This window comes from Rhinoderma darwinii, chromosome 7 (genome assembly GCF_050947455.1).
Source record: "Rhinoderma darwinii isolate aRhiDar2 chromosome 7, aRhiDar2.hap1, whole genome shotgun sequence".
NCBI classification, from domain to species: Eukaryota; Metazoa; Chordata; class Amphibia; order Anura; family Rhinodermatidae; genus Rhinoderma; species Rhinoderma darwinii.
The window spans coordinates 141,752,274-141,775,445 of NC_134693.1; the positions used below are offsets into that span (position 1 = coordinate 141,752,274).

Genomic DNA, 23,172 nt, shown 5'->3' on the forward strand with positions numbered 1-23,172 from the left:
CCTGCCTCGCTGCAGGACAACTGTCCCGTACTGTAATCATGTTTTCAGTACGAGACAGTTGTCTTGCAGCGAGGCAGGGACTCCTAGCATCGTACATAACTATGATGCTAGGAGCCCGGCTCCCTGCACTGTGTTCGGTCCGGGACTTGCGGCCGAAATACGTCCGTCAATTACGGACGTAATTAGTGTGTGTGCACATACCCTTGGAGTGAAGCTCTGAGACCCTGAAGTAAAATATATACCAGGGCCCCCCAACCACCACATGCCATATGAATTGCTGCTGTCCACTTATTTGTCAGAGGGGCTATAGATAAGCAAAGGCCCAATGCCTGAGAGCTAAAATAACGTAGTCATCCCACTACAGAGCCTAGTCATGGGTTAATGATCATATGTGTAGCAAATAGCCGGGATAATGCAGTTGAAAAAGAGAAGTCTCTATATGCAAAAATACCCATAAAAATAACATCATAGAATCATTTAGTATACGAAATTTTTTGCAAAAAATTCCAGGTCTGGATTATATTTTATTGTTGTTATGCTCAGTATATTTCATTTTTATAGAAGGTGCAGTGCCTCATAATGCCTATAGATGTCAGTGTTGCAGTTTCTGGATAGAGGCCATATTTTATTTACTTAGCAGTCTTTACATAATCTACGTCCTGATCTTGAGTTCGCTCTTGTCTTCGGGTATGTTCACATGGGCTATTTTCGGCCGTTTTTCGGGCAGTAAACGGTAGCAGAACGCTTCCAAACATCTGCCCATTGATTTCAATGGGAAATACGGCGTTCTGTTCCGATGGGCTGTTTTTTTGCGCGGCCGTTTTGACCGTGCAGGTCACTTCTTGGGACGTTTCTGGAGCCGTTTTTCATAGACTCTATTGAAAACAGCTCCAAAAACGGCCGTAAAAAACGCAGCGAAAAAACGCGAGTAGCTTAAAAACCGTCTGAAAATCAGGAGCTCTTTTCCCTTGAAAACAGCTCCGTATTTTCAGACGTTTTTGAGTTTGCGTGTGAACATACTCTTATACTCCAGTCACATCTAAAACTGCAGTCACAATCCGGGCTCCCAGTAGAATCTCTCTGAACGGTGCTGGCAGCTGCGCACTAAACAGCCGGGCTGTGGTCTGATAATGAGCTGCACTCTTATACATTGCATTCTGGAAGATGTTGTTCTTTCTATATGTTCCTGATCTAAACATCAGATCCCCAGGAGGCATAGCAGCAGAACAGACTCTTCTGTACAGACACTGAAGCAGCAGGGGAGACTCTGAAATGTGAAGTCAGAGGAATGAGGATCAGTACAAGTAATGTATGTGGAGCAGTAACCTGTATAATGATGCTATAATGCTACTTTGTTGTTCGCTATAACCCAGTCTTTACAACGGACGCCATTTTTAGTGCACGTATTTTGTGCCGACAGACAAGAAATAAATAACCAATGACTTTGTGTGACACATCTCCTTAGGAACAGAATTTTAATGAACCGCATGGCAGACATGGTTCTGTACAGATACCTTAAGAAAAAAGTTGCATACTGGATATTTGTAAACAGAATCACAAAAAAAAAAAAGCTAAATTGTGTCAGAATATGAATCTCCAGAGCTCGAGATCAGAGGTAAAAAAATAAAGTGCCTTTAATTAGTATGTGCTTTATATTTGAATATTCCTATATAATGACCCCTAACCTTTCCTGCAGGGTTTGTTGTAACCCTGTATCTCCTCTGCACCACAGTTCAGTATCCGAAATGTACAACATGGCTCCTTCCTTCCTTTATTCAACAGTAACGAAATGTCAGCTGAAACGCACATCCGGTACTCGCCTCTCGCTGTGCCCCTCCGAGAGGACAGGAGACAGACAGAGGAAATCTCTGCTCTGAAGATCCCTCTGATGAGCCGCTGAATCAAAATGACAAACTATGTGAAACAAAGTCCTATTGCAAAGATGGAATATACAACAGCCTCCTGTGATATAAGCCCCGAGAGAGCGGGACGTATGGAGGTGCTACAGGACCCCGGGAGATGGGGGGACAGAAGGGAAGCGGGTAGAGCACCCTACCAAAAAAAGAGAGAGAACAATGAATTACAGGCAAGGAATCGTGTCTGCTTACGAATCTGGGTCAATGCAACTGTACAATTCAGACTTCGACTTGACGGAGCAAGTGCCATACAATCACCTTCACATTCAACTACTGCAGGTGCGGATCCGCATTAAATACACACCCGATATATAGAAGCAGAGGGACAACCAAAGCTCCCAAAAATGGCCCCATGAGATGCCTGCCTCCATTGTTGTAGGTAATGGGCGCCCTGAGGTCTTTGCTCATGGACACCTCAGCTGCGGTTCAGTGAAGGCAACCAACCAATTTATTCATTTCTTCCAATCTACATAGGAACAGGTTATAAATTGCATGTGCAAGTGCATTGCTATTGGTTGCCCTCGGCCGGTCATCGTCGCTTCAGAATTATTCTACCATCCGGTCAAGGATATTTTTGAAATGCCATAGTCGGTGCTGTCCGTAGCAATCAGATTTTAGAGATATTCCTTTAAGTGCAATTATAGAATTAAAAACAGAAATTAAAAAACAAAAGTTTTTTCATTTGCGGCACTTTACGTAAGCGTCCCCCATCGACGTTCATCTCCCACCGATCCAGTTGCTCCTCAACCCTTTGATGGTCACTTTCTAAATGGGCTGGACTTCATGATCCTGGTCGTCTTCTTCTTGTGTATTTGGGCAATTCTCATGGGTATCGTCTCCCATTATACGTTCATGGATCGTCCGACTGAAGTGGTTCAGTCAAGTGTAGAAAACCACAAACAAGTCCCTTATCAGCAGCCGCCTGTAAATTGTACCCTAAACCATAGTCAAAAATGAAAAAAATAAAACAAAAATCCCATTCTGTCTGTTATCGTCTTACAATCACCCTGCACCTAGATCATAACGGGCGATACAATGATGATTGTGCCAACAGGAATCAACACGGCTGCCACCCGGCTCCACGGGTTCCCTGCACTTCTTATGCTCATAACAAAAGACCCTGAGTTTTCAGTGTTCTTTAAATTGATGATATGAAATGGTATCAATGGGCTAACCAGGCATTCTCCTTATTATACGTCCCCCCTCTCCGTGTGGTTCCTAAAAAAAGATCTAGGTACAGTCATTTTTGTATAAGCTCTAGGTATCCTATGAGAACGTTCTAGGTATCCTATGAGAACGTTCTAGGTATCCTATGAGAACGTTCTAGGTATATCATACATCGTAGCCCCTGTAGGAAGCTTTTTACACTCTCTGCAATATATATATATATTTATAGATTATTTTTTCCACTTGGATAATTAAGAACATTCATAACTTAAGGTATTATATAAACATATTGGAGGCTCCAGACTCCATTGTCTCTTTGTAGGCAGGTCACTTTTCACATGAGTCAAGTGGTGACATCGTCCAAAGCCAACATACAGTGCTGGAAGTAGCTGATATAAATGGCATTGTACATGGATCACGTGGCCGGTCATGACTGCAGATGCTTATAAAGGAGGTCCTGTCAATCCCCAAAAACTCTGCTCAATGTCAATGCTAGGATTTGAACCCTGGTTCCCAAATTCTATAAAGATCAAGGTCTTTGCTTCCAAACTACAAACCAGAAATATTTTTCATCCATTGATCCAGAAAGCTAAAATTTATATTCAAATTTCATAAATGCTAAATGTTCATAGAACATCCGGACTTTGGATCCTCAAGATGATCTGCTTAGCATGGAAACATCTCAGGAACGTTCTATTCTATCTATTCATTGACCATAGAAGAGGATTCACCTTCTATAGGAGACCAGGACCTCTTCCCACCGTTCATAGGCTAAAAAAATCGACTCATTGTCCAAGGTGGAAGAGGAATGACCTTCCACAGGCGATCAGGAACTCTTACCGCTATTCATAAATAAGAATAGATCTACTCAATGATAGTTCCACCTCCTGTAGGGTTATAGGAACTCTCTGAAAATTAGAATATTGACTTATTCTCCAAATCATATGTGAACTGACCTTCTGCAAGAGATCAAGCACGTTCCCACCATTCATAAGAACATTAGGGATTGTCTGTAACAATGGATGATCTACCCTTTATATGGGATCAGTAACTCTTCCAACAATCCATAATCAAGATATCTACTCATTGTCCATTTCCAGAAGATCAGAACCTATTCCCACTATCCAGAATGATAAAATGTACTCACTACCTATATAAGATCCATGATATATGATCCATAACATTTCCCACCAATCATAATCATCACCAAAGTGAATGGACCTTTCATAGGAGATCAGGAACTCATCCCATCGTTGGAACATCTACTCATTGTCTATCACAGTATAGGATCCACCTACTTATTATATAGGATCAGGAACGTTCCCAAACATTTATAAACAAGACATCTACTTACTGTAGATAACCGAGGATGACCTATTCCATATATGAGATTGGAAGCTTTTCCAATATTTATAATCTTAATATCTATCATCATACACAATCCAAGAGGATCCACCTCCTATATGAGAACGGGAACTCTTCCCACCATCCATATACTGAATATCTACTCTATATCGACAATCAAAGAGAATCCACCTTCTAGGGAATATCGGGAACTCTTCCCACCTTCCAACTCTGAATCTACTCTTTATTTGCCACCAAAGAGGATCCACCTTCTATAGGAGATTGGGAACTCTGATCACCATCCACAACAGATGAGCCGCCTTCTATAGTAGCTCAGGAACCATTTCCACCACCAACAGTTTATTCATTGTCCATTAACTTTTCCCATAACCAGATTGTCTACTCATTGTGAATAATGGAAGAGGACCTCTAACCCCTCAATCCCTGTCCCCCAAGATGAGAACCTCCCTATATAGTCTAGTATGTGAAAGTTATGGAAACAAAGCACTTATCTGAAAAGAATGAAAAATTCTCACGTGAATCAAAATTTGTCCCTAGTGTAGCCAAAGGGATGGAATGGCCGACACCAAGGTTCTGCTTGACCTGGTCCTAACTTATTGATTACACAGCCCGCTAAAAATAACCTTTCCCCGTGAGAAACCATTTTAGCCTCAACCCCCATGATGGTCTTCTGTGTGTTCAAGACCCGCCATTTCTTTATGGCCATGATGCCTCAGCTGTTGGAAAGTTCAGGACCAGGCATTGCTTTATGGTCAGGACTCCTCAGCTTTGGGCAGGTTCAGGACCAGGCATTGCTTTATGGTCAGGACTCCTCAGCTTTGGGCAGGTTCAGGACCAAGCATCGCTTTATGGTCAGGACTCCTCAGCTTTGGGCAGGTTCAGGACCAGGCATCGCTTTATGGTCATGACTCCTCAGCTTTGGGCAGGTTCAGGACCAGGCATCGCTTTATAGTCATGACTCCTCAGCTTTGGGCAGGTTCAGGACCAGGCATTGCTTTATGGCCATGACGCCTCAGCTTTGGGCAGGTTCAGGACCAGGCATTGCTTTATGGCCATGACGCCTCAGCTTTGGGCAGGTTCAGGACCAGGCATTGCTTTATGGTCAGGACTCCTCAGCTTTGGACAGGTTCAGGACCAGGCATTGCTTTATGGTCATGACTCCTCAGCTTTGGGCAGGTTCAGGACCAAGCATCGCTTTATGGTCAGGACTCCTCAGCTTTGGGCAGGTTCAGGACCAGGCATCGCTTTATGGTCATGACTCCTCAGCTTTGGGCAGGTTCAGGACCAGGCATTGCTTTATGGTCAGGACTCCTCAGCTTTGGGCAGGTTCAGGACCAGGCATTGCTTTATGGTTATGGGCAGGGTCGGTCAGGAGATGTGAAATATAAAGAGACAGCATATAAAATATTCTAGTCCTGGGTCATTGAAGGTGAAGGAGGAGAGAGGAGAGTTGTATGAGACACCTGCAGCATTTTACAGCAAAAAACGTATATATCTACATCATGTTAACCTTAAAAAACTCTATAAAACACTAGATATTAAGAATAAAAAATATGCATATACGGCATGTAAACTGCTTTGGTAACATCATATTCCAGATGTCGTCAGTGCATAAAATCCTCCCCGTAGGGAGAGGAGGAAGCTCAAAAGCTGAGGGCAATCTCAGGATATTCCATAAGGAGCCATCGTCTGTGGAGGATATTCCTGGTCCACCGTCCGAGAGTCAGATGAGAGTCTCTGGGAGTCTTAGAAGCTCGAGGTCATAAGCTGGAGCGTGCCGTGAGGGAGATCATCAAGGTGCTGATGGCGGATAAGGTGCAGGCGTTTGACGTGGAAGCACCGGATCCTTGCGCGTAGGCATCTGGACAAAATAAAAGGGCAAATGGGTGAAGACCCGAAGAGATTGATTACAGGTCTCCCGTGGAAAGAGCTTCTCCCTCTGTATCCCCATGACAACACTTCTGGTTCTTTAATAGTTCACTTCTAATAAAAGTTTACTAAACTTAAGGGCATGACCACACGTGGCGGATTTCCTCCGCAACTGTCCGCATCAATGCCGCACCTAATCCGGGTTGCGGATTACGGCTGCGGATCTGCACAAAATGTGCAGAAAATTGATGCGGACTAGCTGCTGCGGACTGCGGGAAAAGTGCTTCCCTTCTCCCTATCAGTGCAGGATAGAGAGAAGGGACAGCACTTTCCCTAGTGAAAGTAAACGAAATTCATACTTACCGGCCGTTGTCTTGGTGACGCGTCCCTCTTTCGGCATCCAGCCCGACCTCCCTGGATGACGCGCCAGTCCATGTGACCGCTGCTGCCTGTGCTTGGCCTGTGATTGGCTGCAGCCGTCACTTAGACTCAAACGTCATCCTGGGAGGCCGGACTGGAGACAGACGCAGGGAGTTCTCGGTAAGTACGAACTTATATATTTTTTTACAGATACATGTATATTGAGATCGGTAGTCACTGTCCCGGGTGCAGAAACAGTTACTGCCGATCGCTTAACTCTTTCAGCACCCTGGACAGTGACTATTTACAGACGTCTCCTAGCAACGCTCCCGTCATTACGGGAGCCCCATTGACTTCCTCAGTCTGGCTGTAGACCTAGAAATACATAGGTCCAGCCAGAATGAAGAAATGTCAAGTTAAAAAAGCAAGACGCATCCGCAGCACACATGACATGTGCATGACAGCTGCGGACTTCATTGCGGAAATTTGAATCTCCATTGAAGTCAATGGAGAAATTCCGCCATGAGTCCGCCACTGCTCCGCAACAGACAGAGCATGCTGCGGACACCAAATTCCGCTCCGCAGCCTATGCTCCGCAGCGGAATTTTACGCCTCGTCTAAACGAACACTGCTAAATTAAAGTGTAAGTCAATGGACAAACGGCACCGCTGCGGATTAACGCTGCGGAGTGTCCGCAGCGGAATTTAAGTGAAATTCCGCCACGTGTGAACCCAGCCTAATAGTAACCAATCAGGATGTAACTTTTATTTTTATAGCACTAGTAAGTCAATGAAAGGGGAGATCTAATTGGTTGATATGAAGCCTAGTGGCTCTATTGTAACATTGAGCTGCCAGGGCAATGAAGTAGGAAGTGTTGTCATGGGGACACAGGCAGAGAAGCGCTTCTCAGGAGACTGTAAGTTCATCAGTTGAGAACTATGTAGAGAATTTATTAAATACAACACAGAACAGGAGCTTTGATGCTTCTTCTGAGTATTCGCCTTTAACCCCTTCATGACCCAAAGTTTTTATTTATTTTGCCTTCCCACGTCTGACCCTCATAACTTTTACTTTTACTCTGACCTCGCTGGATGAAGCCTTGATTTTTGCAGGATAAGTTGCACCTTTTTAGGGCACAGTTTTGGGTTATTCACATTTTCGTGATACATTTTTATGAATTTATAATACGGTGGAAATGTAGACCAAAAAAAATGTTGCTTTTGAATTTTTTACGCTGCTCATCAATCATCTTCTATAGCGTTCTAAATGTATTGTGCAGGTCATTACAGTTATGGGGATACCAAATCTGTCTTGGCTATACATTACTGGGTCTTACAATTCATATTTAATAAAATGTATTTATTGTAAAAAATGGTCTTTTATGTTTTTCTCTTTTCACTTTTTCATTGATCTTTTTTTTCTTACTTTGGAATATTCCAGTGTAGGACACGTATGTTATATACAGGCAGTTACTATAGAATCCATAACTATGACCTAACAACTGGCTACATTAAGGCCGGGTTCCCGCGGTTCGGATAAGCTGCGTAAAAACCACGCAGCGTATTCGACCTGGATACCGCAGTACATTCCGTCCGAAAACCGTACCACACTGTTGTGCATTTTTTCAGACAGAATTTCCGCTGAGGAAAGCAGCGGTAAAAACTGTTCATACTTACGTAGGTCCCTGTTATGGCGACTCGTCCCTCCATCGCAGTCCAGTCCGGCCTCCCTGGATGACGCTGCAGCCCATCTGATTGGCTGCAGTGGTCACATGGGACGCAACGTCATCCAAGGAGGCCGGACTGCAGGAAGGAGGAGGGCGCTCTGGAAAGGTAGGATTTGTTTTATCTTCCGCAGTTGCGATATTTGCGGGGTAATACGCAGCAAAAGTCGCAACACTGGGCTTCCTGTTGCGGGTTTTGCATCCACATTGAATTTAATGGGGAAAACCCGCAACAGAAGAATCAACAAAAACGCAGCATAAATGGACTTAGAATTAAATTCTGCACCGCAGGTCAATCCTTTAGGCTACGTGCACGCGTTGCGTATTTTGCTGCCGCATCAATATGCAGGGAGTTCGCAGGTACGTTTTGATGCATTTTTTGGTGCGTTTTCATGCCGCGGATTTTGGTGCGATTTTCCTCAGCACTAGCATATACAATTTGCAATCGGAAACGCAAGATACATTGACATGCTGCAGATTTTAAAATCCGCACCGGAGGTCAATTTACTTGTAGAAAAATACTGCAGCGTGTACGTGAGATTTCCTGGAATCTCATTGACTAGGCTCGTACTGCATTATGCTGCAGTTTGGCCACGCGGAAAAAACGGACGTAATACGCATTGTGTGCATTGACCCTAAATGCTGCGGAATTTCCGCACAACATTCCGTTGCGGAAGTTCCGCAGCGTTTACGCTACGTGGGAAACCGGCCTAAAAGACCTTGAATGGACCGTGAGCTGCCTCCCTATACGTTGTATGTGTAGTGACCGCGGCACCGGGAATCCCAGCAATACACATAAAGGACATGATCGCCTTTGATCTACCTCTATCTGCATTGACTGCTACGGCATAGAAGGGGTTAAACGACGGAGGTCAGAGATCTCTATGATCTCTGCTGCTAGAGTGGGAGTGCATATATATATATATATATAATTGGCAGCCACATTCCGCTCCTGATCTCCTGGGCAAAGTTTATTTTCCCACGCGTTATTGGCGCCAGAACCTTATCACCACTGCTCTACGTGCCAACAGGTTGTGTCAATAACCTTAAAAGTAAAGTGGATAAAGATGTAAAGAAAGTTTCATTATTGTAGGATAACAAGTCCTGCAACTTTCTAATATGGTTTGGGTTTCATTTCCACATCATTTTCAAGATCTCTGCTTGCTGTTAGTGAATGGGGACATTATTTTTTTTACGCCCAGGGGCTAAAAACCCATCAAGACCTAGTTCTACTTACACAGTTGAGGGCACAGAAGCTCCTGTGCTACTGTGTACTGATTGTCTAGACTGGATACAATTGTAACAAACCCCCAGCTGTGAGAGGTATTAGGTTAGGACAGGTTTTCACCCTCAGGGTGTAAATAAGAATGTTTCCGTTCACTGACAACAAGCAGAGCTCCTGAAAATGGTGAGGAATTGAAACACAAGGTCTAATAGAAAGTTGCAGACATTTATTTACAGAACGCTGGGCGTATTCTATACATTTTATATAGGGTTGAACATATTATTTTAACGATTAATTGTCAATTCTAGGGATGAGTGGGGGCAGGGATCGGACTCCGGATGATTGAGGGGATTTTCACCTTCAGTTTTAACTTCTCCTAATTTTTATTGGGTTTTAATTCTCACCGACCACTCACTGGATATCCGAGGGATACGGATTGGCTCGCTGCTGCTGCCTTCTCCTCCATCGCTGATTGGTCGGATCTCGATGATGTAATCTTCATCGTACGGCAACGACAGCTCGACGGATGTCTGATTGGTCTCGATCAGGGCGGCGCCTCCCTGTCTGTTCCACCGATAGAAAACCTGCAGGAAAATCGTCTCATGTGATGCATTGAACATCGGCTGAACCCCGGAGTTTGACGGAGAACGTGGCGCCCCGCACAACACTCACTCTGTACCCCTTAACCTCGGACTCGTCCTCCTGCGCCGTCACCTGGTCCCAGTTCAGGATGATTTTGGAGTTTGAGGAGTTCCATGTGATGTTTCCCGGCGGTTGACTTGGGGCTGAAAGGAGAAGACCAGAAGTCGGCGTCAGGTTTAACGGTCCCCATATGGCCGCGGGATCTATAGGCTCCAGAAGCTTTTAATAAATGCTTTTCATCCTTGTTGCTACATGATGGGGCTGCGGGTACTTCTGGCCTCCTCCATACTTTCATGATAACGATAATGAACTCACGCGGTTTCCTGGTGGTCACGTTGACCGTAGAACTGGCGGGGCCGGTGCCGGCGCTGTTGTACGCCCGTACATTCAGGTAATACAGCGTGTGCCCCTGTAGGTGGGTCAGTTTGGTGGACGTTTGATTCCCCAGAGTCCGTAGTTTCCGGGCACTTTGCTCTTTCTCATTTTGTTTCCAGTATCGAACCTAAGACACAAATAATTACAATGTATCTAATGAAAGCTTCATCCTCATCTATGAACAGTTCTAATAGATGAGATCTGATGATTGATGGGTGATAAATACCTCATAACCCTGTATCCTCCCCTTGCTGAGAGTCCCAGGTACCCCAATCCATGAAACCTCAATGTCCCATGCGGTCAGACTCCGAGCAAAGACACCTGCTGGGGCCCGGCCTGGCTCTGCAGTACACAAAGGGTTACTTTGCATCAGTATAAAAAAATGTAACAAAACAATATATTAATGTAATACGAGGCAGTCTAATATAAACTAATGATACACTATAGCAATATAATAAAACATAAGCGCAGAATACAATATAATAATATAATAATACAATATAACATAAGAGTATAATAATTTGGCCCCATGCACACGTATACAAAGTATGGGAGCACGGCCCGCAAAAGAACGGACATGTTCCATAATTCCCGGAACATTTCCACGGCACGGACACCCTTCCGTAGTGCTACGGAAAGGTGTCAGCGTTCAATGAAAGTGAATGGCTCCATTTTTGCGGTCCGCAAAAACGGAGGTTTTTTACGGTCGGGTGCGCATGGGGCCTAAGACATAATGTATCAGTATAACTAAGGCATCATTTACACGAGCGTAATATACGCGCGTGCTTTTCACGCGTGTCGTACGCACCTGTATTACTCTATGGGGCAGTGCAGCGTGTGTCCGCTGCGTAAAACTCACGACATGTTCTATATTTCAGCATTTTTCGCGCATCTCGCACCCATTGAAGTCAATGGGTGCGTGAAAAGCACGCATGCCGCACAGAAGCACTTCCGTGCGAACTGCGTGATTCGCGCAACAGCTGTCAAACTCTGAATGTAAACAGAAAAGCACCATTACAAACATACAGAGTGTCATAATGATGGCGGCCGCGAGAAAATCACTCAGCCGCGCATCATACGCTGATGACACACGGAGCTGGTAAGTGCATTTTGCGCACACAAAACGCCGCGTTTAAATCAGGCCTTACTATGATACATAATATAATATAACAATGCAATAGATTCAGCAGCAGCAGCCGCCATGCGATCACAGATCAGCTCCCCGATCACTGTAGATCCTATGACCGGTCCAGGCTCTTACCTTCCTCCGCAGTGTAGACCACGGTCAGGGGGCTGAAGGGACCCTCTCCTCTGTTGTTGAACACTCCAACCTTCACCTCATAAGGAGAGAAAGATGGCAGACTCTCATTCCGATAAATGTAGCGCGAGGAGTCCGCTGACGCCACCACTGTCTGCATCCAGCTAATTGTTCCAAAAGGCCGGAACGCTACAACGTAACCAAACCCTCCGCCATTCTGGAATTCCTCCGGTGCAGGCTGAAAAGACACAGACATATAATGCACGGAGCAACAACCAGCGGGAGCGCACAGGCTCTACTCCACATCCAAGTCAGGCGGGATAATCCTGCAGTGTATAAATCTGTGCCCCCCAGGGCAATGTGGGAGTAACGTGAAATAGCGGGGCTTTTTTATAGGACTCTCTAACACTTAAAGGAATTGTCCATCCATATCAAACTGCTAATAATCACCCTCCCCCCTCAAGGATCACAGTGATAAGAGTCTACAGGGCCACCTGGAGGGATCCGCACCTATTCATGTGACTCTCCAGCACTTAAAGGAATTGTCCATCCATATCAAACTGCTTATAAATCACTCTCCCTCCTCTGGGATCCCAATGTCAGGGGTCTGGGGGAAGTGGAGGGACCCTCTCATCCCCCTTGCCATTAGTCTCCAGTATAAAACCACGGGACACAGATAAATATGGGGTCACTGCATCTAAACCTCAGGCTATTGAATAACCGCATGGTGAACCCGGAATAGACGGCGGCTCTCACCTCCCAGGTGATGACCAGTTCACTCTTACTCCCGCCACCACCGCTGACGTTAGCCGGCGTCACCTCCGGAACTGCCAAAGAGAAGAGATTAGGACAAGTGAGAGGCGTCAGATACCAGAGACGGATCGTTATGGGACAGCGGTGATGGTCTGGATCATAGGTGAGATTTTATCATCTCCATTATTTATGGGGTTAATTGTATGTTCTGTGGGGTATTAGGATTTATTTCAGCTGCAAACGGATCCCTAACTTATATGTAACCAGTTCAAATACTTTTTCCCAGCACTTTAGAACACTTTGCTTATTAAAGAATTTGAGGGGGTCCCACACTCAGGACCTCCCTTTTTGCCATAATTACTCCCGGGGATGGCTGTTCTATTAAAACCAATTGACAGCGCTTGTTTCCAGCGGGTGCCTTTAGTGCATCATTCTGCAGAGAAAAACTCAATTTGCATTGTGGTTCCTTCGGGAACAGACGTTGATCCCAGGGGGTCCTTATTGTGGGTCACCTTGTCCCTAGGGCTTTCTGGGCCCCTTTCAGTATTATTAAACATGGCTGCCATCTTGTGGTCAGAAGTGATATTGCAGCTTTAGGTTTCTTTATTTAGAAATTGAGGGCAATTGTTTGCGCTGCTTTCCCTTCTCCTTCATCTTCCAGAGTCCCGAGTCCTGTGTACAATGCTCTGGGTATGAGGCTGTTACTTTATAAACACCCCGGTGTCTGGACTTCTGCATTCACAGCCGCTTGTTATTGTATGGGGATAACATTCCTGGGTTTCATCTTGAACAGAATTGATTTCTCGCAGATCTTACGGTTTGCTCTAAGGTTATCTCCGCCATTGTCAAGCTGCATTCAGACAGACATGAAAGGCAGACTCCAGACCGGGCGCACTTAACCTGTGACTGCCATGAATTGACAGGTCCCAGCATGCACTGGCGGTCTTGGCATTATAAAATGTGCGCTCGCTATGTAGCCGTCAATTATATTTCCCTATTAAACCACAATGTCCTCGTTTATTACTCACTTTTTATATTTTGTAATGGAATATTAACATTTGTCCTTTATTCCGCGTTGTACAGACAGAGCGCTACTCACGAGCTTCTTCTGTTCTCCTCTTGTCGGAGGGGGGGCTGGGCTCTCCGATACCAATCTGATTGATGGCGATGACACGGAACTCGTACTCAACCCATGGACTCAGGCCGACCACAGTGGATGTGAAGGATCGTCCATCCACAACCTCAGGCACTAGAATAACATAGATACAAATATACATCTATTCTAGAAGCAGATAATGTATTCTACTGCTCCCTGTTATCAGCCATTTCAGGCTGGGGTAGGCTGACTGTAAAGGTGAGTAGAATATATTGCTTTCTGGTATCAGCTACTTCAGCCTGGGGAGAGGCGGACTGTCGGACAGGTGAATACAATCTATTGCTTCCCGTTATCTGACTTTATCTGCTGACTGTCTGTTGTTCAATGAGAGGAGGGACAGGCAGTATAGAAACCTCCCCTCCCCCATGATCCCCACTTGATGTCACATATCTCCAGTGCGGAGAACCTCCAGATACGTTACATCATATATGTGACTGATATCAGCCGCTCCTCATATAACGATGCTGCACTTTAGGGTTAGTGGCCCTTTAAGTAAACGCACATTATTTTGAAGGGCAGAGGCTCATTATCCAGGGGCACAAGAAATTAAGGGACTGTTCTCACCTGTGCTGACCGCTTGCCAGCCCACCGAGAATGGGGTCCGAGCTTGTACGACATACATGGTGATGGGGCTATGATTGTCCACTCCTGGCATCCAGGATAACTGAGCGGTGGTGTCTGTGATTTCCTCCACAGTGAGAGCATCTGGTGGTCCCGGGGGTCCTGCACAGTACACAGCTCAGGATATTAATCCCACCATAAAGTCTAGTCCCATGTCCTGAACTACAGGCAGAACCTCATAGGTCATAAGAATAACCAACATGCAATTGTTCTTGAGAGGTAACCTGCTTATTCTAACCATAATGTAATAGTCTTAAAGGAGAACTCTATGTAGCTTCAATACCGCCATCGCCCTGGAAGTGACATAGAGCAGGGTGAGGATGGTCCCTGGATCTTAGCCCAGAATGACACAATGATAACTTCTTGACAGTCTAAACATGTCTGTAAAATTCTCCGAGCCCCTTCAGACACAAGCAGTGACAAGGAGCTGCACCGAGGCCTGACAAATGCCCCCATTGCGGTCCCTCTCGTGATTAATAGATAGGATAATGGGATCGGATGCAATCAGTTTGTAGCCACATAGGAGACCACAGACCAAGTCACATTGGGGGAGGGGGCAGGAGATTAATTTTTAGCTTCTGGGTGGAGTTTCCCTTTACAACAATAGTAACATTGACTGTATGATAACTCTGATTGTACCTCTGACGATGAGATCAGCTCCAGCAGACAGTTTATCTACACTCGTATGGACCAGGCAGATGTATTTCCCAGCATGCTTCAGTTGGATGCTCCTGATCATTAAGTCGCCAGCGGAGTCTTGCTGATAATGGAAACATTTAGGATAAGATATAAGGAGAAGAGAGCAGCGGCTCAGACTATACACAAGGTCAGGACACAGAAACGTCTCTGAGGTCACAATATACGCTAACTTTTTTCTACCTCCGTGATAGAAGAAGTGGAAATATTGTGGCCGTACCTAATAACACAACAGCGGAGCGCAGTCTCCTTTTATTGACCATTCCGGGTGGGGTCATACTTACTCCTCCAACTCGCTCAAAATGTTCTCCATCTTTCTGGAAGTCAATCAGTTGTCCATTGAAGACCCAGGAGAAGGAGATGTCCAGGGAATGGTCGTGGGAGACCTGACAGGGCAGGACGATGCTCTCTCCGACGGTGACATCCATGCTTGAAGGAGGCACCAAAACATGTGTGGGATCTGAGAACAGAGACGATGACATCACGCTGGGATCTACCTCACATGGATCTCTACATTATCTTGTACATTTAAAGGAACACTCAAGGCAATACTGACTTCTGACTGGTGCAGGACCTGAGTGGGCGGGGCATGACACAGGGATTCTTTCTTTGGTCGTTTTTGAATCCTTGGGTCATGCCCCGTCCCCTCAGGCCATAACACAGTCCATCAGTTTTGTCTGGAGTGTTCCTTTAAGTAGCTCAGTTGTGAATGGAGGCTTAGCTCAAAGGTCAGGTGACTTATGACTTCACATTTGCAAACAATCGCATTTGTTAATTTTAATCTAAATGTTTATTCTTCTGTCTGATTATTATATTCTGTCCTACCATGAAGACATTATATGCCTCCCTGATGCATTTTACATCTATATGAAAATAATCTCCACTTCTGCTGACATATTCGTGAAAGCATTAAAGGGGCTGTCCATTATCAGAAAAACATGGCTGCAATACCACAAATAACCTGTGGACAGATGTAGCGCTGTTTATGGAAAAAAAGCAGCCATGTTTTTCTTATCCTGGACAGCCCCTTTAGTGGTGACATAGACCATCCAATACCTTATTAGGTAAATCAGTTAGTAAACAGGGGTCCCCCCTTTCCAGACCCTCATCTACTAGGATATGTTCACATTTCCCATATAGATGTGGCTGTATGTTCATAGTGGAAGCCACAACACTTTGCTGAATCCATCGTACAACCGATACGGCCAGCGTCTGACGGACCTCATAATGCGGTACGACGAGTTCTGGTGCGGTGCCCGTCATTACATACAGCGCTAGGATGGCAGACACAGATGTAAACAAAGCAATAGCCAGAGTGGAGAGCAGTTACCAAGAGCGTCTCTCTCTGGAGGACCCAGCATTAGGCCTCATTTACACGAGCGTAATATACGCGCGTGCTTTTCACGCGTGTCGTACGCACCTATATTACTCTATGCGGCAGTGCAGACAATGCGTGAATTTTGCGCAGCGCGAGTGCGTTGCGTAAAACTCACGACATGTTCTATATTTCGCCGTTTTTCGCGCATCAATGAAGTCAATGGGTGCGTGAAAACCACGTATGCCGTACGGAAGCACTTCCGTGCGAACTGCGTGATTCGCGCAAGAGCTGTCAAACTGAATGTAAACAGAAAAGCACCACGTGCTTTTCTGTTTACAAACATCCAAACGGAGTGTCAGAATTTAGAGATGAGCGCACCGAACTTCACCGGGTTCGGCCGAACTCGTTTTGACCGAACCCGGCAAAAAAAATTCCGCTACGCGACGTCAGGAGACAGTCACTGTCCAGGGTGCTGAAAGAGTTAAACTGGTTCAGCACCCTGGACAGTGACTTCCGGTCCCAATATACATGAACGTGTAAAAAAAAAAAGAAGTTCTGACTTACCGATAACTCCCGGCTTCTTCCTCCAGTCTGACCTCCCGGGATGACAATTCAGTCCAAGTGACAGCTGCAGCCAACCACAGGCCAAGCACAGGCTGCAGCCAATCACAGGCTGCAGCGGTCACATGGACTGCCGCGTCATCCAGGGAGGTGGGGCCGGATGTCAAGAGCGGGACGCGTCACCAAGGCAACGGCCGGGAGACCGGACTGGAGGAAGCAGGAAGTTCATGGTAAGTATGAACGTCTTTTTTTTATTCACAGGTTGCTGTATATTGTGTTCGGCATTCACTGTCGAGGGTGCTGAAAGAGTTACTGCCGATCAGTTAGCTCTTTCAGCACCCTGGACAGTGACTGACGTCGACTAGCCTCATCTCTATGATGGCGGCTGCGCAAAAATCACGCAGCCGCGCATCATACACGGATGACACACGGAGCTGTCAAGTGCCTTTTGCGCACGCAAAACGCTGCCTTTTTTTGCGTGCGCAAAACGCACACGCTCGTGTAAATGAGGCCTTATACTGCATTACATTGACAGCTCATTGATTTCAAAGGTAACTGTGTAATGCTTCATTTCTCCTGTGGAGGCGCTGCAGGAGAACTAAACAATTGCTGATAGGATTCTTCTACGGATTACAGCTGATTATTGTGGGTTCCAGCAGCGGGACGCCCTGTGATTGCCTAATCATGGGAGGACCCTTCCAACAAAAAGGTATTTCCATGGTCTACAACCCCTTACAGAAAGAAAACATCTATTTCTGACAGATTATACATTATAATATCAAAACCAATGAGTGAAAATCTCACTTACCCTTCACCACCAGAGTTCCAGTGCTGCTGGCAGTCCCAAAGTGATTGGTGGCCGTACACGTATAGCTCCCGGCGTCTGCTTTGGTGAGGTTAAAAATCTTCAGGCTTCCGTCATCCAAAATTGAAATTCTGCAAAAATAAACAATTGGATCATGAGCCTTAAAGTGAACCTTCACTTTTTAACAAGTCATTTTCTCGACTAATATTCGGTGAGGAATCTCCTAATTTATCTTTATACTGGTGGGAGCTTTGTTTTATTGATACAGAGATCCAAATACCCAGCATAGACTAAGAGTTACATGATAAAATTCTGCTACCTGCAGCCACCACTAGAGGGAGCTCAGATTTATTATTAAGGTTCAATGAAAGATGTATAAATCTGTAGTAAGCACCCCCTACTGGTGGCTGAAGGTAGACTGAATTTTATCATGTAACTAAGGGAGCTGTATACTTCTGTATGTAGTGAGCTCCCTCTAGTGGTGGCTGCATATAGCAAAATGTTATCATGTAACTCCATGGGAGCTGTATATATCTGTATGTAGTGAGCTGTATATATCTGTATGTAGTGAGCTCCCCCTAGTGGTGGCTGCATGCAGCAGAATATTATCATGTAACTATGGGAGCTGTATATATCTGTATGTAGTGAGCTCCCCCTAGTGGTGGCTGCAGGCAGCAGATTATCATGTAACTCTATGGGAGCTGTATATATCTGTATGTATTGAGCTCCCCCTAGTGGTGGCTGCAGGCAGCAGTGTCTTATCATGTAACTGTCTATGCAGGGGATTTGGAGCTCTGTTTCAGAAAAATGGGGATCCGATCATTATCAAGATATATAAAAGAGAGTAATCAGCACAGAATTATAGACCTGAAAATTGAACGGTTTTCACTTTAAATTGTACAATTAACTCCAAATCAGAACGATGTGTTTATTCTTATGTAGCAGAGCCCATTGAGCCCTTTAGGGTAAGAACAGATCGGTGCCCATACGCTTCTATTTTCTACACAGTCTATGAAGATTCAGTCATTTATTGGGTTAATAAGAATTATGGACGGCGTTGGATACGTTTTGGCGAGAACCTTCAGGAAATGCGTTTTAAACAAAAATTCTCTGAGAGCTTCTAATGAGACTGAAATAGCTGGGCTGAAATGACAGACATTCATCCCCGGCCAAATCCCAGCCACGGACTGCGCCGAGTCTTTTCTGTGTCACAGCTGCAGATCGTTTGCAAATAAACGCCATTAACTCCCTGGCTAAAGCGCGCAATTTCTTCCGGAGTCTAAAATCTGTATCAGCCTTGAAAAACACACGTCCCCGTCAGACGCCTCTCATCAGACGGTATTTCTCCTACGGACGATTAATTAGTCTTGCTCTGTTCATGAGTCTCAGCAAAACAACATGAAGGGACTCGTACGGTGATCCACAGCGACAAAACAGATAACGGGCCCCAAAACCGGAGCAGTCGCTATTACAATGACGGGCGTTGGAATCGACACGGATGCAAAATCCCATGAAATTCTGCTTAAAGGTACATTAAATTTGGTCAATCGTTTCCCCTTTTGCTGTGCCTTTTATTACCATCTATTGTTCCCTGTTATCAGCCATTTCAGTATAGGGTAATGTTGACGGTTGGGTTTACTGGGTTTCTTGGCGTCTTAGAGACCGGAATGGCGGTCCTGCTATGGGTGATAGCGCCGATCATATTGGTTGTCACTCAGGTTCCCCTTAGCAGGTTTTATTGTGTATCAGCTTTGACTCCTAGTAGGTTTAATCATTCCTTTAGCTTTAAGGGGGGCTCTGCTCTGGACAATCTGTTTTTGTTAGAAGGGTCCCCCAGTGATAAGTTGGTCACACGTTGTTCTACTGCTGGGTCCCTCAGCGATCATTTGGAATCTGTGGAGAAACTCAGCAAGTGTTTAATTCTCCTGCAGCGCCTCCACAGGTGAAATTAAGCATTACATAGTTCTTATTAAAATCAATGGGCTGTCTGTGTGATGCAGGAGCGGAGAAGTCCTCCAGAGTGAGGGAGACGCTTTTTGTAGCCGCCCTTCGCTCAGTCTAATAAAGGAGATTCCCCGTTCAGGTTCCTTATCTATGAAGGGTACTTGTGGGTTTTATGGGCATCCACTTTAACACTTTAACAAAGAAGAATGAGGAGAAGCGGACAGAGACCAATTCACACATAATCAAGCCGGGAATTACAGCCAAGTGCTGAGTTGGAGGGGTGAAAACTTTTGCATTCTGTTATTTTGTGTTTAATAGTAATATTTGTGATTCTCTGTCGTCCCAAAATAAAACATAAAAAACTCCAAGGGTGTGAATACTTTTTTTTTTTTTAACTAAAAAAACAGCTAAATTGGATTTTGTAAAACTCGACAGAAGAAGGCAACACAAGAGCTCGTAAAGGCTTTATAATCTCCAACACGCAGAGGTCAAACAGCTGAAGGCAGATCACGTCCGGACCTCCGGTGACCTCGGCTCGTGGAGATGACAGCTATTGGACGGGATCCATATTTGAACATGATCCAGGAACGGTGAGGAGAGGAATATTATAAACTGATCAAGCACAAGCTTTCGAGATGCGGTTCCAGTGAAGACATTTGCAGACTTGTTGCAGCAGATGGTCACATTACGGGAGCAGATGGCATAAAACAAGTTACAAGTGAACATCGAGTTTCTGGAAAATGGAGAGACGGTTGAGCAATGACCTCCGAGCTGGAAACCAACACTTCAAAGACATTACATCCAATCATGAGGAGATGAGCGCTCAGTGATCAGGGTCTCTCTCCATGGATGGCTCCCTGTGCACCAAGGTTCTTGGCCAGTGCCCTTGAAGGAACTTATGGAAGTCCACCATAGATATGGCAATGCCAACAGAGGAAGCCAAGTCAATGTAGCATCTCAATCAAGATTGCGGTTGGAAACAAGACATTCCGGAAGTTCGTAAGGTCCATTTCGTACGGCGTCGGCTTCATGGATACAATTCACCAGTCTTTTATACGCAGTCACATTTATGGCAACGTAAACTACAACCTCTTAGTTGAGTCGGGCATTTGGCGGCCAATCATATTTTCATTAGATTCCCACTTGATGCCTCAAACCTCAGCTGTTCCTTGCGACCTGGGGAAAACACATTATCCAACATTATTCGTCTCGCTTCATTACCTACTCACCTAGAGTTCGGCCGCACCAAGTCCCTTCCTTTCTTCCAGTTGATGGTGGGTTTAGGGGAGGCTTTAGGTTTGCACTCAATCAGGACAAACCCGCCGACTTTTCCTAAGGTCACTCTTCTAACAAAGGCCGAAGAAAAGTCCGGACCCACCGCTGAAACAAGGCAAAAATCAAATCCATAACTTTATTATAAATTGAAGAGAGCTCCACTACTCTACACTCACAACCGGCCATGGTTGGAGATTTTAGGACTTTTCCAACCCCAGCATTTTTAACCCCCAATGATTGGAGTTTATTCCTCGCTCTCAGCACCCCTGCTGTCTTTTCGGTTGGGGTTGCCACTGGCTATCCCTGGTGACATGGAGCGTGCTCAGGCCTGACAAATGACCCCATTACGGTCCCTGTTACTTCTTGAGCTGCAGGATAGTAGAAACCAGGCAGCCCATTATATACAGAATATTATGGGATGTTTATTGGGAGATTCAGATACGCAGGGAGACAATTCTTATCTGTAATAGGCTCAGTATTATTCAGACGTCAGATATAAACGACTTCTCACCGATAACCCGCAGCTCAGCGCTGGAGTATACGGTCCCGTGTCTATTTTCTGCCAAGCACTGATACATTCCGGAGTCTGAACTGTTCACAGAGGTGATGGTGAGGCTCCCGTGCTCAATCTGAAGACGTCCCTGAGGAAGGAAGAAGGCGAACGAAGAGTTAACAAAATAAGCAAATAAACTGGGAAGAGACCAATCACGAAAGTGACAAAAGAGCGACCTCCAAACAAACGACTTCCCAGGGACAGTGTGCTGCCCTCATGTGTGATACTGTCTGCTGTGCCTCTGTATCTAATCCTATCATGTGTGATACTGTCTGCTGAGCTGCTGTATCTAATCCGATCATGTGTGATACCGTCTGCTGTGCCTCTCTATCTAATCCTATCATGTGTGATACTGTCTGCTGAGCTGTGTATCTAATCCTATCATGTGTGATACTGTCTGCTGAGCCTGTGTATCTAATCCTATCATGTGTGATACTGTCTGCTGAGCTGTGTATCTAATCCTATCATGTGTGATACTGTCTGCTGAGCTGTGTATCTAATTCTATCATGTGTGATACTGTCTGCTGAGCTGTGTATCTAATCCTATCATGTGTGATACTGTCTGCTGAGCTGCTGTATCTAAATCTATTATGTGTGATACTGTCTGCTGAGCTGTGTATCTAATCCTATCATGTGTGATACTGTCTGCTAAATTGCTGTGTCTAATCCTATCATGTGTGATATGGTCTGCTGATCCGGTGTATCTAATCCTATATGTGTGATACTGTCTGCTAAATCGCTGTATCTAATCCTATCATGTGTGATACTGTCTGCTGAGCTGTGTATCTAATCCTATCATGTGTGATACTGTCTGCAGAGCTGTGTATCTAATTCTATCATGTGTGTATCTAATTCTATCGTGTGATACTGTCTGCTGAGCTGTGTATCTAATCCTATCATGTGTGATACTGTCTGCTGAGCTGCTGTATCTAAATCTATTATGTGTGATACTGTCTGCTGAGCCACTGTATCTAATCCCATCATGTGTGATACTGTCTGCTGAGCTGCTGTATCTAATCCCATCATGTGTGATAATGTTGGCTGAGCTGTGTATCTAATCCCATCATGTGTGATACGGTTTACCACTAATCTCCCCTCAGTCCTTACTTTGCTCTGCAGGCGTTGTCCGTTTTTCAGCCAGGCGTATGTCGGCTTCGGTCGCCCGCTGGCTTTACATTCTAATAAGATGTTTTCTTCGATTGCTATGTGTGCGTCGTTGATTTTCTGGATCCAGGCGGGAGGAGCTGCAATTAAAATGTATTGTCATTTCAATCCTATAATGTATTTACAAGAATACCCAGAATTCCCCTCTGCAGGAACAGTCAGATATATCGCCCATCATTTCTGTACTAGAAAAACTAGAATCCTGGAGTCGTCTATGGCATTAAGAATTCGATTATATCTGCTCCTGAGAAAGCTGGGTGACAACCAATATGGCCGCCATTACACCTCCAGACGGGCTTTCCCGTGCTTCTGAATGTCACATCTGTCTTTTTATTGAGTGATACATTCCTCCTCCTCCAATCGCTGCATACTGATACAATATTTACCATTCAGGATTCTGGGAAAGTTGGGTGACAACTTTTTTGG

At 45.1% G+C, this 23,172-nt stretch overlaps 1 protein-coding gene across 1 annotated transcript in view; it reads right to left on the reverse strand.

Annotated features, from left to right (window-relative positions):
• Window positions 1-6,208: 6,208 nt before the first annotated feature.
• Window positions 6,209-23,172, reverse strand: part of LOC142656904 (contactin-4-like) — an 87,201-nt gene continuing 70,237 nt past the window's right edge. The window contains exons 9-23 of the mRNA XM_075831889.1: window positions 22,690-22,826; window positions 21,541-21,670; window positions 20,984-21,134; window positions 17,814-17,941; window positions 15,411-15,586; window positions 15,070-15,190; window positions 14,374-14,532; window positions 13,753-13,902; window positions 12,657-12,727; window positions 11,904-12,138; window positions 10,869-10,984; window positions 10,583-10,769; window positions 10,298-10,410; window positions 10,041-10,209; window positions 6,209-6,309 (exon numbers count right to left, since the gene is read on the reverse strand). Of these exons, the coding sequence (XP_075688004.1) occupies window positions 6,209-6,309; window positions 10,041-10,209; window positions 10,298-10,410; window positions 10,583-10,769; window positions 10,869-10,984; window positions 11,904-12,138; window positions 12,657-12,727; window positions 13,753-13,902; window positions 14,374-14,532; window positions 15,070-15,190; window positions 15,411-15,586; window positions 17,814-17,941; window positions 20,984-21,134; window positions 21,541-21,670; window positions 22,690-22,826 (2,144 nt within the window). The remainder of the gene's footprint in view (window positions 6,310-10,040; window positions 10,210-10,297; window positions 10,411-10,582; window positions 10,770-10,868; window positions 10,985-11,903; window positions 12,139-12,656; window positions 12,728-13,752; window positions 13,903-14,373; window positions 14,533-15,069; window positions 15,191-15,410; window positions 15,587-17,813; window positions 17,942-20,983; window positions 21,135-21,540; window positions 21,671-22,689; window positions 22,827-23,172) is intronic.